This window comes from Dipodomys merriami, unplaced genomic scaffold (genome assembly GCF_024711535.1).
Source record: "Dipodomys merriami isolate MVZ:Mamm:240054 unplaced genomic scaffold, mDipMer1.0.p SCAF_35, whole genome shotgun sequence".
Taxonomy (NCBI): Eukaryota; Metazoa; Chordata; class Mammalia; order Rodentia; family Heteromyidae; genus Dipodomys; species Dipodomys merriami.
Genome location: NW_027205048.1, coordinates 14,365,328 through 14,382,254, shown reverse-complemented (window position 1 = coordinate 14,382,254; position 16,927 = coordinate 14,365,328). Strand labels below are relative to the sequence as shown.

At 54.2% G+C, this 16,927-nt stretch overlaps 1 protein-coding gene across 7 annotated transcripts in view; it reads left to right on the top strand.

Annotated features, from left to right (window-relative positions):
• Ctbp2 (C-terminal binding protein 2) overlaps nt 1-15,246 on the top strand; it is a 125,077-nt gene extending 109,831 nt beyond the window's left edge. For all 7 annotated transcript variants that reach the window (XM_069988265.1, XM_069988268.1, XM_069988263.1 and 4 more), the window contains 8 exons: nt 6,663-6,817; nt 6,912-7,056; nt 8,082-8,288; nt 10,542-10,756; nt 11,360-11,490; nt 11,787-11,914; nt 12,102-12,219; nt 13,884-15,246. In XM_069988265.1, coding sequence (XP_069844366.1) covers nt 6,663-6,817; nt 6,912-7,056; nt 8,082-8,288; nt 10,542-10,756; nt 11,360-11,490; nt 11,787-11,914; nt 12,102-12,219; nt 13,884-14,064 — 1,280 coding nt within the window. In that variant the 3' untranslated portion in view covers nt 14,065-15,246. The remainder of the gene's footprint in view (nt 1-6,662; nt 6,818-6,911; nt 7,057-8,081; nt 8,289-10,541; nt 10,757-11,359; nt 11,491-11,786; nt 11,915-12,101; nt 12,220-13,883) is intronic.
• The last annotated feature ends 1,681 nt before the right edge of the window (nt 15,247-16,927 follow it).

Below are 16,927 nucleotides of genomic sequence, written 5' to 3'. Positions count from 1 at the left end.
GAAAGGTTTTGCTGAAGGAGGACCTGCAAAATTGCCTTCTCTCCCCCCCCCCCCCCTTTCTGTTTATTTTTGCAGTGTCTTCTAACAAAAACACTCACTGTTGTTTGGGTGTGGGGTGAGGGTTTCATAAGCTGTTTAGAGTGTGATTGTTAACACGCTCTTTCGCAGACCGAAGGATATTGATTTTGATTTTGTGTTGCGTGCCAGCACGCCAGTGCCGAGGACGTCTGCCAGCAGATGAATTTCTCTGTCGAGTGATCTGTCCCGGAGCACCCATTGTCATCTTGGTTCCTTCTTGTGCTTTCCGTGTTGCACGATGGCTACCCTGTCGCGGCAAGGGTCGGCTGGGTACTTGGCTTCCTGCTCTCTCAAAGGCAGGGGGCAGGGGCCCTGGGCTGGGGCAGGTTCTGGGTTCTGGGGCAGGTTCTGGGTACCGGTGTGCCCAAGAAGATAATGCTTTCATTAAGCCAAGCACAGGGACCTGAGGTCTGTACCCATGGCCCACCTCTCCTGAGCCTGGAGACGCCATTCTCTACTTGTTGACGCACAGCCGGGTTACTCATCCGCAGCACCACCAGCCTTTACCGAGTTAGTGTTGGCATCCCATCCCGAAGGAAGAAAGCTCTCTTCCTTCAGACCATCCGGAGAGGCGATGGTTTATAGCGCTGCTGCTGCTGCTGCTGCAGTTGCTTTGGCTGTCCCCCCACCCCACCCCTTGGTTTTTTAAACCAGTAGGCTTGTGTTTGCCAGCCCAGCCCATTGACCGGGCAGTCAGCAACAAGGCAAAGTAGGCTGATGTGCTGGGTTGTCTGGGTTCTGTTTGAACCTTCATGAGCGACCGCCTGGTGGGTCCCCCTCGCTCCCACACTCGCTTTGCTGCCTGGCATGCATGGCCAAGCCTTCCCACGGTGGCCGTCACGTGTGGTCACCCACAGCCAATGTTGGCTGCTGCTCTGGCTCCTGTGTGCCAGGGGTGGGGAGGGAGGGCGATACAGACAGTGAGGTAGCAAGCCGCCATCTTCGTGTCTCCCCACAAAGGCATCAGAGCCCCGCCCACAGAGCACCCCACCCACGGACAGAGCTCACAGTCCGGGAGCCTTGAGTGAGCAGCTGCCATCCCTGCCAGTTTTCACAGAGACAGGTCCGTTTTCCACGAGCCAGTTTCTCTTCGTGTACTTGGTCTGAAGTACCAACCACAGAATGTTCAGAGCAGAGAAACAGTCCCGGGGCTCCTTGCTAAATTAGGAGTCCCAGGGAGACCCCAGGCGGTAGCAGCGGTCTGTGTCATTCCTGCGATCTGAGCAGCTGATGCAGGGGTCAGCAGAGCCGTGGGGAAGCTTTCACGGTTGGCCGCCTGTTCCTTATCACCCTGAACATGAGGGGAGAATTCGCAGGTTTCTTGCTAGTAAGTGGGAGACTCGCCATAGATTTACCATGAAAAACATCCACTTGTGACCCGTGCATGGCCCCTGAGCCACTCTGCCATCTGATTCTCGTGGTGAAGCTCCTGTGGCATTTTCCTGTGTGGTCTTTGGTCCACGAGGATCTGAGCCTAGCTGTCAGCAACAGCTGTAGGACACAGGAAAAACTGAATGGACAGAGGTAAAGGCAGGAAAAGATGCAGCCGGAACACAGCCTTCCCAGTAGACCTCTCCAAACAGAGACGACAGGTGTGCGGATTTCTCCATGGGCTTTCTAGCATCAGCAGGAAATCACTTCAAAGATTTATGTTGGTGTGGTGGTTCATGCCTCTAATCCCAGCTGCTGGGAAGGTAGATAGAGTAACAGTAACAAGAAAGTTAATGAAGCCCCATTTTACTCACGAGTCTGAGCAGGGCTAGTCTACCTCTGGTTCCCTCACAAAACCTTGTCTGAGCATTAAGCTTACTATTCCATCTAGGGTACAAAATAAATCTTGTTTCTTGTTTGGGTTGGGGTAGTACTTGCTTGTGAACGCGGTGACAGGCGGAAGAACAGATCTCCCCGCCATGCCCGGGACAGCGGCTTGCTTTTGCCTTAGGTCTTGGCCAGGGCCTCGTTCTAGTGAAGTTGCTGCCAGCCGGCCGCCCCGTGCTCCTGCCTCCAACTGACCCTGACCTCTGAACCCCGCTCCCTTCCTGAGGGGATTTTTTTCCGTGAAGGAATCCCCGAGTTCGCAGTGTCTTCCTGTGAATGGCTTTGAGCGCGGGTTGCTTTAGAAGTCTTGGGAATTAAGGGAGGTGGCAGGCGAGGAGGGGCTGCTACGCCCGGAGGTCATCTTCCTGCCCAAGAGCCAGGGCTGCCGTGCCGGCTGCCACCGAGCAGCCCCGCTTCTCAGCAGCCTGGAGCTGGGCCTCGCGCCGCCCTAGCCACGGAAGGGCAGCGGTGCTGCTTTTATGGGTGTTCAGCCCGGAGGAGGCGAGGAAAAGCGTGGAGCCGCCCAGGCCCGAGGGGAGCCGTGTGGTCTCTTCCTGGAAGGACAGTGGGCCAGTCCACCTCATCTCAACCAGAAGCCCCAGAGCCGCGGGACCTGGTGGGATCTGTTTGTGCTGCAGCCTGCTTGCTCCTGGGGTCCTCGGCCGCAGCAGGACCTGCCAAGACCAGGCCCTTTTCCTGAGCTCTGCAGGGACTCGGGTCCATTCCCAGACTCTCACCCACATAGACTGGGGGGACCCCACGCTGCTCAGGAGCCGCCTGTGCTGTCCTCAGCTTCCTGAGCTGTTCAGCTCTTCTCTGCCCACAGCACCGGCGTGCTGACGTCATACCTGACTGTGAGCCAGAACTCACCCTTCCAAGGCCCGGGAGGAAATGTCCAGAAGACAGCCTTGCGCAGGGACCCCTTGCAGAGCGTTGCTCTGGGGGGCAGTGGTAGCGTTTGCTGCCTGTGGCTTTGGGGTGGGTTTGGAGCGGGGCTTGCTCTCCCATGCAGTTTTGGAGAGAAACCATGAAGCCCCGCTGCGCTCTGGGCAGTCAGTTGGGGGGCAGGGCGGGGCGGGGCGGCCAGTATGGCACTGCGATTGCTTCTTACTGGTTCTATGGATCGATGCCCGAGTCTCAGCAGTAAAGGAAGGAGGCGTTCCACGGAACCCCACGGATGCCCTGGTCCCCAGACGCCCTGCTGAGGGCGGCAGAGCACAGCTTCCACCTCCGTCTGAATGAGCGCCAGCCAGTGCCAGTGCCCAGGACTTTCTAGGAAGATGCCTGCCGTGGGAAGCTCTGGGGAGCAGAGGCAAGCTTCACTGTGTTGGTTTTGCTGTCTGGGATGAGCCCTGCTCCCTGAGCTTGTCTCCGGTGCCCGTGGGAAGGGCGTCCCTCAGGCGGCTGGGTATGGGTGTGCACGGGCAGACACTTCCCGGCGGGACCGTGTCCCTGTCCCTTGTCTGAGGTTCAGAAATAGGAATGGGTGGCCAGTTATTCCACTTTGTGGCCAGAGGCTGAGGTTGGGTGCTCAGCTCCTGGAGGTCGACAGGCCTAGAAACCAGTCCTAGCCACACTTGCTCACTGGGTGGACCTGGGTGTGTTCAGCTCACCACCCAGTGCCCTCTTCCCTGTTGAAGAACAGGACCTGCCGCCGCACAGGCAGGCCGCCCAACTGCAGTGACCGAGAGGAGGTGACAGCCATGGCGGTGGTCGGGAGCCCAGGGGAAGGGGGTGTGTTCGTGCCGGGGCAGACCACCGTCCCCTGCTGCATCGCTCACACCTCCATTTCCATGTGTGTTCTTGGCTGTTGGTGCTGCATGACTCAGTAACTTCGATAAAGTACTGAAGATGAGTTACAGGAAGTGGCTGGCAGGGGCAGGGCACCAGGCACAGCTGTGCACAGATGTGGCCCATCCTTCCAGCCGTCACTGCCAGTCAGCTTGTGTCCAATAATGTGGCACGGAACGTGTCCCACCAGAGAGGAGCGGGCAGTGCCTGGGAGGCCCACCCACCCGTGACCTTTCCAGAGCTGGGTTCAAAGCCCAGAACCTTCCAGTTCAAAGGCTCTGTGCCACTGCCACCCCTGCTGCATGCACAGCGTGAGCCCCAGGGCGATGGTCAGAAGACCCCACCCACCCTGGCCACCTGCTCAGTGACCCCATAGAACCTTGAGACTTGAACACCCCCTTTTCTCCTGGGGCTCCTGCGTTTCAAATGTTGTCACTGGTAAAATCCTGAGCATCGTCTCAGCAGTGACTTGGGGTGCCACGCTTAGGATGGGGGGGTGCAGGGAGGTGTTTGCCGCTGAGCCTGCTGGGTCTCTGTTAGGAAGGGGAGATCACATGGTGCATACGAGCAGGGTCTTGACCTCACAGGGAGCCCACTGTGGAGAGCAGGAAATGAGCCAGTCAACCGCCACGCACAGCTCGGCTCCTCCTTGGGGCTGTGCTGCAGGCGTCTCCCGGAAGCACACTGTAGCTGCTGTGCCCATAGTCCTGGCTGCTGCTGGGCAGGGCAGCGGGCGGTGCGCGGTGGATCCTCCAGACCTGCAGCCAGCGATAGCACACGGCAGATCACCGCAGACGACGCTATCCTGTCTTGGGCTACAGGCTCCGCTACTTTTTTGGGGGGGGGGGGATCCTGTCGCGGGGCCTGAACCTCTGGGCCTGGGCGCCGTCCCTCAGCTCTTCAGCTCAAGGCTAGCGCTCTACCACTTGAGCCACAGCGCCTCTTCCAGCTTTTTTCTTTTTGCTTATGTGGTGCTGAGGAATTGAACCCAGGGCCTCGTGCATGCAAGGCAAGCGCTCTACCACTGAGCCACCTTCCCAGCCCTCCGCTACTTTTTTCACTTTGTGTATGTGTAGTTTGGGTTGTGCACATCTTGAGTTTCGCAGCTTAGGATAATTCCTGCGGTGTGGCAAATGCGCTCCTGGAGCGACTGCTGGCGGCGGTGCGTGCAGTGCCTGGGGACGGCTCCGCACTGTCCCTGTGGTTGCACCTGGCCCCAGTCCTTTCCTGACCAGCCTGGCTTGGAGCCCAGTCCTCGGATCTCAGCATCCTAGGTAGCTAAGATTACAGGCATGCACTCCCGGCATCCAGCTCGTGCCCTGTCTTGTGTTTGTTTTTTCCAGTCCTGGAGCTTGAACTCAGGCCTCAGGCGCCATCCCTGAGCTTCTCTGTGCTCAAGGCTAGCACTCTACCACTTGAGCCAACGCTCCACCTCTGACTTTCTCTGGATGTGGTACTGAAGAATGGAACCCAGGGCTCCATGCGTGCTAGGCAAGCGCTCTACCACTGAGCCCTAGCCCCAGCCCTTGTGTTCGGTCTTAAATGCACCGTCCTCTGGAGGCCGGGCGTTCGGATGGAGGCCTTCCTTCTTGCAGTTTGTCTTGGATTGTGGAGCTCATGTGAGGCCTTGCCCAGCATCCAGCATCCAGCCTGGGACAGCAGGGGAGGGCAGCCTGACCTCCTTCCGCTCTGTTCCTTCTGGGAACATGTGCCTGTTTCCTAACTCCATGCCAGACATCTGCTGGGCCCCTTGGCGCCCCATGCAGTCCCACGCAAGGGTTCTTTGTGGTGGAATCTTACCACTCACCCTCCCATCTTCCCTCGTCATCTTGTGCTCTGCCTCCCCAGGGTCCTCTCTGCGGCCAATCCCTTCTGTCTCCATTTCCTGCCTTGTTATAAAGGTCTTACAGCTGGAATAAATCCACTGCTAGGTTAGAGCTTGGGTACATAGGGTCTAACTTCCACTGAAGGGGACAACTAAGGTTGGGTGTCACCAAGGAGAAAGGCCACCAAAGTCAGGGAGGGAGGTGGTCGCTAGGCAACCTAGAGTTTGTCGCCCAGGCAACAACATCCATGAGATGATGCTGTGGACGCCACTCTCTGCCGGCTCTCGGTTCCTGCCTTGTGCGCTGCGCACCTTCGCCTGCTTCCACGCCTGTTGCGTTCATCCAGGAGGAAGCTGGGAGGGCTGCTTGCCTGTAGCTCCCCACATGTCCTCTTTCCTTCTTTGCAGAAGGAAAGAGCTGGGATGGGAGCCGATAGGAGCCTCCGTTTCCTTGCATTTATCATTGCACCACCACTGCGCGCCTCGCAGGTCTGAGCGCGCGACTGGGGGGCTGGAGGCCTGCCTCCCTCCCCAGTGCAGCTCAGGGTGCTTCTGGCCTGCACCTGGGTCCCATAGGCCTCTCTTCCTCTCTCCTATCCAGGTGAAGAGGCTGCACACCTTTTTGGTCTTTGGGTTCCCCCTGACGGGCATCTGGTGTTCCATAGCAGGGAAACAATGGCTGTGGTCTCTGCTGGTGAGGGGATGGGGGCTGCGCCCTCGGGACTCCACAGTCCCCGAGTCTTGATCGTGGTGTGCAGCAGTGTGCTGTCCCATTTCTCAGCTCCCTCTTCAGGTCTGAGCAGCCGTGAATGGTGTCAGTGACTCAGTGTACCCCCAACTCCAGGAAATAGAGCAGTTCAGCTGAGCAACCCAGGTGTTTTCTTTGGATTTCTGGGTTGCAAGAGCTTGTCCCAGAGTTAACCTTCAGCCTGGGAACACACACCACTACTGGGAGGAGCCTGGGAACACACACCACTACTGGGAGGACTGCATCCGGGGTGGGAACTGCCCTGCGGCCAGGCACAGCATGAAGGCACAGACCTGGCCTCTCAGGACCACGAGCCAGTGTCGGGGCAGTTGCTGCCACGCATCTGCGATGCACCGGCTGAGCCCCGCTCCGCCCGTTTCACGCCATTCCTCTCCCCTGCAGGTATCCGACCCCAGATCATGAACGGACCCCTGCACCCCCGCCCCCTGGTGGCACTGCTGGATGGCAGAGACTGCACCGTGGAGATGCCTATTCTGAAGGACCTGGCCACCGTGGCCTTCTGCGACGCACAGTCCACTCAGGAGATCCACGAGAAGGTGAGCCGCCCCACCCCGCGACATCACTGGCCAGTCCCCAGCAACTCCCCAAGCCTCCGCGATTCCTAACGCTCCTGTCCGCCTTTGTGCGCAGGTGTTAAACGAGGCCGTGGGAGCCATGATGTACCACACCATCACCCTCACCAGGGAGGACCTGGAGAAGTTCAAGGCGCTCAGGGTCATCGTGCGCATCGGCAGTGGCTACGACAACGTGGACATCAAGGCTGCCGGCGAGCTTGGTGAGTGACGGCTGGCGCTGGCGCGGCGCGGTGGCTACTCTGCAGGGCTTCATGACGGGGCTGTCCCTCGTGGCAGATGACATGGGCCCCTCCCCACTCTCCCCCCCCCAACGACTCAGCCTATCAACCAACACTGACGACAAAACCATGGGCTCCACCCCAGGCAGGAGTGCACATGGCCACAGGTCACCTTGTGTCGCCTCCCACTCGTGGGCTCAGGCAAGCTTAGCCTGAGCACCCCCAGTCTCTCTGGGAGCAAGAGGAGATCCAGCCACTTAACCTGTGTACCCCCTGACTCGGGGAACAGGAGGAGCTCCAGCCACTCACCCTGTGTACAGGGCGGTAGAGCGCCGCACTCAGCCCTCTCTACCCTCCTCCCCCAGCTAGGAAACCACAGCCCGCCCGCCCGCACTGCTGAGCCTTGAGTTTTCCGTGGCCCCGGGCTGTCCGCACCCCAGGCGGGAGGTCAGGATGCTTGGCCTCCTTTGCAGGACTCTATTCTCTTCCAGCAGATGTTCTTTCCTCCAGGATGTTTGAGTTTTAAGGTTTAAGGTTGCAGTGGCTCGTTCTAAGCTCAGCTCTTCCCGCTGCAGCTTCCAGGCATTAAAAAAAAAAAAGGAATAGTTGCATTTTTGCATCAAACCCTAACGTCACATAAAAAGAAACCATCTCTGCAATCACACCTGGCTCCCATGGGGGGGCGGGGGCAGGGAGGAGGCCCTGAGCAGGGTCCAGTTTGCAGACTTCAGTGAGCTTGGCCCTTGTTACCCTCCACCCCCCCACACCAAAGTCCTGCCAGGGTGGGGCTGCTCTAATGTCTCCGGGTCAGGGCAGGCCTGAGCGGAAGCTGCTCAGGTGCAGGTGCTAGAGTAGGATGGAGGTCCTGGACTCCACAGGCCGTGGGATCACTGAGCAGCACCCGAACCCGCACCCGGGGAAATGGTGAGCAGCGCAGCCGCTCACTGCCTCCCCTGCAAGGACCGCAGCGGGAGTGACGGCTTCCTCACCGCCCTTGTCCCCCACAGGCATCGCCGTGTGCAACATCCCGTCGGCAGCTGTGGAGGAGACGGCCGACTCCACCATCTGCCACATCCTCAACCTGTACCGGCGCAACACGTGGCTGTACCAGGCGCTGCGGGAAGGCACGCGGGTGCAGAGCGTGGAGCAGATCCGCGAGGTGGCCTCGGGAGCAGCCCGGATTCGTGGGGAGACACTGGGCCTCATCGGCTTTGGTAGGTGCCTCTGCTCCAGCCACCACCACCCTGTCCTGTGCCCTGGGAGGCTAGGTTCAGCTTGGCAGAGGATGACATGTTCACAGGGGTCATGGGTCAGAGCCACTAGACCGCGAGAAGTGACATTAAGGCCAATTTTCACAGTGAGGCCAGGTTGCTGTCTGATGACAGAGCAACAAGCAGGTGTGTGCTCTGCTGTTGCCCCTCCAGCCGCTTCTGCAGGGGCTTCTCAGAGCAACCAAGCAGGCTTGGGACTGGAACTGGTTGTGGCTGAGTGGTAACCTGCACAGGGAGTGCACCCGGCGGCCATCAGCCTGGTGTGGCACAGGGATTCTTGGAAGATTGGAGCCAGAGGGTGGCCATCAGGCCACCACCTTGGGAAGCGATCTTTCAGGATGTTTCCTTGGGGGCAGCCAAGCAAGACCCGATCTGCTTGGTCCTGTAGTTCGGGGCTGTGCTCACATGGAATGCAGACCTCCATGGGAGGCCTGAAGGTTTAAGTGAGGGTCTTGGCAGTTAACTGCAGAGTATGGGACAGGACCCCCAGGCCCCTGGCACCAGTTCACAGGCCTTAGGTCTGGGATGTTCCTTGCAACTGTCCTGTGGTCCCTGTGGGTTTCCTAAGGAAATAATGTGCACACTACAGTGCCCTCTGCTGGCATGCATTGGGTATCCCTTCCTGGGCCTGGGATGGTGTGGAGCCTGGGGTGGCTGTTGGCAGGTGTCGTTGCTCAGCATCTTCTGAGTCTGGTCAGCCAAGCTGCTCTGTTAGGGGACTTGTTTTGGCTGTGCCCTGTGATCCACCTGAACCTGGATCCCCCATGCCCCAGTCCCTCTGGGTCCACTGCAGACTGTCTCCATCTCTCCGTGGATGCCCACTTAGTGCCACAACCCTGTTAGGGGCCCAAAGTCAGCCGCCCGCGGAGTCAGGCCCAGCTCCAGCCGTCTGCGCTGGCTCCCAGAGGCCACAGCTCCACGGAGGCTGACTCGCAGTTCCACACAGACTCGGGTTCTGATGGCTTTTCAAGACCTGAGGTATTTTGACAGTAGATCTTTAGGCAGAAAGCACAGCTAAAGTAGAGGCTGGTGAAGATGAGTGCGTGAAACTTACGAACCGCCACCACTGGGACGCACACTCAGCCCCGTCACCATGGTTGGTGTTAGCCTGGCCCTGGTGCTCAGAGTGGGTGGGCTGGCGTGGCAGCTGCTCTGAGAGTGCAAGGCTGTCCAAGGACCTTGCGGCCCTGGGCTGCCCTGGTTCCACCCAGTCCTATGAAGCATTCCTCTGCCCCGCGTGGAGTGGACTCAGCCCTGCTTAGCTCTGTCCATGTATTCGTGATACGGTGATCCACTGTGACACTGCAGCTGTCCCTTGACCAGAATGGCTCTGTCGGACCTTTGCTTCCAAATCACAACCATTACATTAGCTCAGTCATGCCTAGTCAGACGTCGCTTTGGGGGAGGGGTGCTAGTGTTCCTCAGACATCAACTTCCTGTCTGGAATGTCCTGTCTCCTGCCTGCCCATGGGAACAGGTTGTAGTAAAGATCAGTCCATGATCTCCTGAGGGATCGGACCATGGGTTAAACTGAATGCTGCTCTGAGCACTAGGTACCTTTGGGGATCCCTGCATTTGTGCAAGGGATGGCCATTGGAGGTGCTTGTGGTATTGTGTGGCAGCCACCATGACTTGTGCAGGCCCAGGCTGCCGGAAAGAGCTGGGCTGTGAGATTCCATCTGCGGGACAGGGCAGGCAATGGGAGATTCATGGGCCTACCAGGCACATGCTGCCAGTGTGCGCTTAGGCTAGATGATAATACTTAGTTCTGATAAAGCAGAGATAATTGAGTGGGGATATGTCCTGCCAGATACTAAGAAAGGCTGAGTAATATTCCTGCCATGAAGCCTACTGTAATCCTGCATGCAGGAGGACGGAGCCAAGGACGGAAGGAAGGAAGGAAGCAGCATTGACTTAATCAAGTGCTAGTTGCAGTGGGGGGCCTGAGGGTCATTGAAACATTCTGATTGATTATAGATTGGAATTCTCCGTAAGAAGCCAGTTTGGTATGTAATATTCCTGCCGTGGCTCATATAAGCAGGGAACAGTACAGTGTTCACCAGGACTGATGTTGCTCTTAGATGTGATTGCGTTGAGTGTGTCTGCTCCCTCCGCAGCCAGCAGTGGGTTGGTGGGCTCTCAGGGGACAGATGCCTCCGGACTCCTCACTCACCCGCACGTTCTGTCTCTGCACAGGTCGCACAGGGCAGGCAGTTGCTGTTCGAGCCAAGGCTTTTGGATTCAGCGTCATATTTTATGACCCCTACTTGCAGGACGGGATAGAGCGGTCTCTGGGCGTGCAGAGGGTCTACACCCTGCAGGACCTGCTGTATCAGAGTGACTGTGTTTCCCTGCACTGCAATCTCAACGAACATAACCACCACCTCATCAATGACTTTACTATCAAGCAGGTAACTGGATATCAGATGTCCTCCCAACTCTGGAAGCTTCTGCTGAAAAGGTGGCAACAGCTGTTGGTCTGTACCATAAACACAAGGGACTGGAAGATGGTTCCTGGACCAGGAGGAGCACAGGGCCTGCGGCTCCCTTCAGGCGGGCGGGCCTCTGAGCACACAAGTGTGCATGACCAACCACAGCTCCACCCTTCCTAGCCTTTAGGCATCAACAAGAATTGCTACTCTTGCCACACACTGGTGGCTCACACCTGTTAATCCTAGCTGCTCGGAAGATTGAGTGCTGAGGATCACGGTTCAAAACCAGTCCAAGCAGTCTGTGAAACTCTTATTTCCAGCTAACTCCAGCAAAAAGCCCAAAGTGGAGCTTCTTGCTCAAGTGGTAGAGCACTAGCATTGAGCACGAAGGTCAGGGATAGGACCCGGGGCCTGAGTTGAAGCCCTAGTACCAGCAGTTAAAACCTACTCTTTCCCCAAACCGTAGCAGGCACAGGAAAAAACCAGACCATCCAAACTCCGTGTTTGCAGTTTTCTTCCTGGGCTGCGTTTTGAGCTCCCGCGGAGCACGAGGAGGTGACCAGCTTCTCTTTCCTTCCCTAGATGAGGCAGGGGGCATTCCTGGTAAATGCAGCGCGCGGCGGCCTTGTGGATGAGAAAGCCTTAGCCCAGGCCCTCAAGGAGGGCAGGATACGAGGCGCCGCCCTCGACGTGCACGAATCAGAGCCCTTCAGGTGGGTGTTTGGCAGGCTGGCCACTGGCCTCCTGCGAGGAACCCGATTCTCCTGCATTGAACTAACTCGCTTTGTCATCTTAAGTGTAAACGGCCGCAGGATGGGGCCGCAGGATGGTGCTCGTTTGGAGTTCATCCTCCGCATGCTTGGCTCTTCCCTTGTTGCCCATACCTCCCTCCCCCCATCTCCACTGTTCCCAGCCCTGACAAAACACAACTCAATTCAACTCAGTTCTAACTGCATAGCCAAAAGTTAAAACTTTCCCCGCTCACTGACTTCTTTTCCATTTACCCTAGCTTTGCCCAGGGTCCACTCAAAGACGCGCCAAATCTCATCTGTACCCCGCACACGGCCTGGTACAGTGAGCAGGCCTCACTAGAGATGAGGGAGGCAGCCGCCACGGAGATCCGCCGGGCCATCACAGGTGAGTCACGCATGCTCTAATTCCACTGGAGACAGGTGGGTGCAGAAAGGGGGGCAGGGGCAAGGTAACTAAATTTTGCCTAAGCCAGGCCCAACGTCTATCATCCCTGTCTGTCCCCATTATAGAGCACACCCCCTCCAGAAGCCCCCAAGGATGATGATAAACTCACTATGACCGTTTACTCTAGGTCGCATCCCAGAAAGCTTAAGAAACTGTGTCAACAAGGAATTCTTTGTCACATCAGCTCCTTGGTCAGTAATAGACCAGCAAGCAATTCATCCCGAGCTCAATGGTGCCACATACAGGTGAGAAGAGGAACTGACGCTGGCTGGGGCCACCAGCTGCTTGCCTCTCGGGAGAAAGGGAGGCCTGAAAAGACTGAAGTTGCGGGAGGTGTAAAGTTCATGGAACTGAGGAAGCCCTTGGCTTCTTTACCAAGTGGGAATCCTGCACATGCTTCTCTCTTCTTGTCCAGTGCTGAATTTCTATAGAATAAACACGATTCTTTTTTAAAAACTTTGCTGGTTTGAAAGCAACAGTCTCTCTCAAACTCATCCATCTCTTTGCCTCAGCCCTCCTGCATGCTGGAATTAATGGGCGTGATCCCCCATGCAGGAAGTTCCTGTTTAGAAAGGGCGGGTCTGAGGTCAGGCAGCCGGGGTATCCTGCTCTCCTAGCATGCAGGTTTCAGCATGATCCGGCTGGACTGGCCACCATGCTACAAGCCGTCCCTCCCGCTGAGCCCCTGAAATCACAGGTTTCAAGTAGCAATCAGATCTTCTAGAAAGCCCGTTCTGTCCATGGAAAGCCTCTGGCAGAGGAGTGTTAGAGCAACAAGGGGAAAACCCTGACCACGGGAAAGACTGGCAGAAATAGTTGTGAAGTATAGTTGTGAAGTTGGGAGAGAACAATATGGCTAAGTGGGATAAACTGATTTCTCTCCACTCCCACCCTACTGTGTCCAGGGGAAATAAATGTCTCTCCGTGCATAAAGGAGAGGAGCTGTTTCTTTTTCTCATATGGTGACTTTCCCATATTTACGTTTAGGACCAATTCATAATTCATTCTCTAAGGGTCTTAGCAGCATCTCTGGGCTCCACCCATTTGGGGCCAGAAGCACCTCCCACTCCCAAGTGTGACAACTAAGAAAATGTCTCCAGACACTGTTAAGGGTGGAGTCTGGGCCCTAACTACTGCGTACTGATTGGGCCTCACTAATGTAACTTCTGGGGAACCCCCTTTTCATTGAGCACGTTTCCCCTCCCTCCTCCCCCCCCCCCTGCCCAATTCCTCCAGGCATTTCTTAGCAGCCTCGCCTACAGGCCAGGTTCAGGCAGGGTATCTTTAACGGCTAGAGTTACTGTTGTCACCACCTACCTCAGTCAAGTTTTGTAACTCTGGGGGATGAGCATGGCAATCCACCGGGTGACATTTGTGCTCTAGAAGACTAAGGCAGACATGGCTTCCTCACACGCAGTGTAGTGAGCGCCACTCAGCCTGCCGAAGCCACCAAGTGACTGTGAAGTAACCGTATCACAGTTCTGGTCAGAACAAGATGCTGGCAAGGTCAGCTTCTAAGGACTCTGCCCACTCATAAGGTGGTGCCAAGCACTAAGTTGGGTTTCCCTTCTGTTTCTCCTCACCCTGGGGATTAGGATATTTCAATGTATGAATTTGAGTCATTCAGTTCACTCACAGCCACCCATAGAAACCATAAAACCAGCATTACCCATGAACACAGCAAGGAAACCATACACAACAGTTTACAAATGGTCGTCATGGGAGATCCTCCTCCTGTCTAAAAGCCACGCCTCTAGTGGCTGAGAGTTGGGATTGATCTGTCCATGTGCAAGGCACCAGGCTTGCATATAAAAACCTACATTCCTCCTTGCTCTGGGTGCCCCATCATGTGGGAAAAGGCCCAGCCCCCCCCCCCCAGCTGACGAGCCCTTGTTCCGTCTGTTCGCAGGTACCCGCCGGGCATCGTGGGTGTGGCCCCGGGAGGACTTCCTGCAGCAATGGAAGGCATCATCCCCGGAGGCATCCCAGTGACTCACAACCTCCCCTCCGTGGCACACCCCTCCCAGGCTCCCTCTCCCAACCAGCCCACAAAACACGGGGACAATCGAGAGCACCCCAACGAGCAATAGCAGACAATGCCGCACAAGGTAACCACTCAGATAAACTTGGGACCAAGAGACAGTGGCAAATGGATGAACTGAGAAAAGGAGTCTGACGGTCTTTCTAACAGAGCCCTGGACTATGCATCATTGATGTTGCAGTGTTAACGCTACAGGAGCTAGAAAACAAGATGTTTGCTCCAGAAGCGCCGAAAGACGAGGACATGACTTATTAACGACCAACTTCTGTTATTGTGTGTTAAGTTTTCATCTGTGCATCCAATCACAAAGAATAAATAGAGCTTTTTCCTTTATCAGTCCCCTGGGCACAGCAGGTCCTGAGCAACTTGCTCTAGAATGTTGCATCAAGAGTTCCAAACATTGAAATAAAAATATTGAGAGGAAACCCCCACCTTGACTCTAGCCCCTTCGGTTTCCAGGGGCTTCTTACCTCTTTTTGCTAATAGGAAGATTGAGTTACTACGAAATGGGGGAAACTGTCTGCCTGTGTCAGACACATCGGCACGCACAGGAACAAAGCCAGTACAGGCTTGTGCACGGAAGTTCTCTCCTCTGAACTGCATACTGAGCGGGCAAGTTGGTTGTAAGTTCAGTAATACCCTCTGATGCAAAAAAAAAGAAAAAAAAGAAAAAAAATATTAAGTTTCACAAGCTGTTTGTACTCAAATATATTTTCTCAGTTTCAGATCCTCAGCTATTTTATTGAGTGGGAAGTCTTGAGCTGTTAAAGTTCAAGAAGAATAATGTTGCATTTCCTTATGTCTCAGGAAACACTTTTTATGGTAACTTGTCAGATTGTCTATGAACAAACCCACTTTTTTAGACATTGATAAATTCTTTTCTTCACGTGATATTTTATACAAGAACACTTCAGATGTGTTATTAGATGTGACTGATTTTAACAAATCCTATTAGATTTGTATCAACTAGTTACATGTTCTATTCATAGTCTTTTGTGAATCATTGCCTTTTTGTTTAAAAAAGATGGCCTATTTTGAGCCTTTGTATAGGTACATTCCTGTTTTTGTGACAAAAGAAAAACTTTAAAATTGTCCCAAACAGAAAAAAATAATGGCTATCAGAAGTATGTTTTGTTTTAGTGTGAGTTACCGTTACTGTATTTGTTTATTGTAAAGGTGGACATTTAGCGTTCAGTGCAGTTTTCAATAAAAAGTAATTAAAATTTGTTAAGTTCTGAAATTCAAGTACATCTCACCAGTGTAAAAGCTCTTCCCTTGAGATGTTTAAAGGAACTGCATTGTCAGTTAGCTGGTTTCTACCTGCCCGGCCCACAACCAGACTCAAGAATACTGACAGCATGGGTGGAAAACCAAGACCTTACCCTTCACACTAGTCAAGTGCTGCTGTCCTTGAAGGCCACGGTCAGCCTGTAAATTAATGTAAGTTAAGCATAGGAAGGACCAAGAACCTAACAATTGATATTTACAAAAAGTTGAGAAGTAACAGCCGTTTCCACGTCCTTTTAAAATGACATTATGCTCCCTCCCCTCGTTAAGCAGGTGTCTCCCAAGCATCAGCCTGCGGGACCTTGTCTTGATCATTTTCAGTCACAGCCTCATCCCAACCCTGCCATGAAAGTTACCTGGGCCTTTTATTTCAGGGAGCAGAAAAGGCAGTTTAGTGTTTTCTGTATAACCACTTTGTCAGAGCCCCCAACCATGTACACATGGAAGTATTTAGTGTATAGCCCAAGAAACACTGGCCCTGAGGAGTAAAAAATAGAAAACAGCAGGTCTCAATCCATGGTTTGCCTGGGTTTTGTTTAATTAGATCTTGCTTGCTGCAGCAGCCCTTTGAAAAGTATTATATATGTAAATTGATTCCAAAGAAGGAACAGATGAAAACAGTAAACACCATACTGGTTTCACTCTAGAAAAAAGAACCAACCAAAAGTCCACATGGTTTAAGTGTTGCTACCTAATGCCATATAAAGACATATTTGCCAGTCACCTTTGACAAAGGACATCAAAAACTCTAACTTGGGATCATAATTATGGCCTTTTAATAGTTCAAGAGCTTAACATAGCATTTGATTTACCAAAATCTTGGCCTTTCAACAACCATTTGGTCTGCTGTGAAGCCATTTAAAACCCCATTACTGGAGTCTAGGAAATGGAGCCACCTTCAGCTTTCTCACAGGAAAAAATGTGCCAGAACCACCAGTAATACAGAGCAACCTAACCTTAAAGGGGATGCAGCAACCACACACAGGAGACGCTTGGTGGCAAGGCTGTGGTGGGACAGCACTTCAGCACGACAAACCCAAGACATTTTTCCTGCTAGCATTTTTGTGGCTTCTCCACTTAGTAAGGCATTTTGCGTGGGGAACCAGGTTGCTGTGCTACACCCACACCCACCCTCCCCCCACAAGGGAAACAGTCAACTGCAGATGCAATGGTAAACAGTCCCAATAGAGCCTAAAAACTTGGCTATTAACTGCCGGCCAAAATGAAAATGAAAGCATCTAGAATCAATCCGTAAGAAGCGTAGCACCATTGCTCTAAGGCCCCTCTATATGGACTGCTGCAAAATGCCTTCCCTGCGAGTTTTAGCATGCAGCAAAAATAATCCTTTTGCCCCAAGGACACCTTTTCAGAGTATACACTGGAGAAAGAATGGAAGACATATGACAGGTTGTGGACTATTCTGGGTTTTTAGTTTTTTGCAAGAAACTTGTGGTTGTGCAAAGTTCATGACAATCGAAAAAGCAGCAAATAATTAAAGGTTTCCACAGCCTTTTATCAAAAAGTGTGTTGGGGTGTCTCAAAGGCAAGCTTCTTGCACTTCAATCTTCCACAAAGTGCTTGGGTGAACACTAAGTCAGCCTTTGTGTTCCTGAGATCGGTTAGAA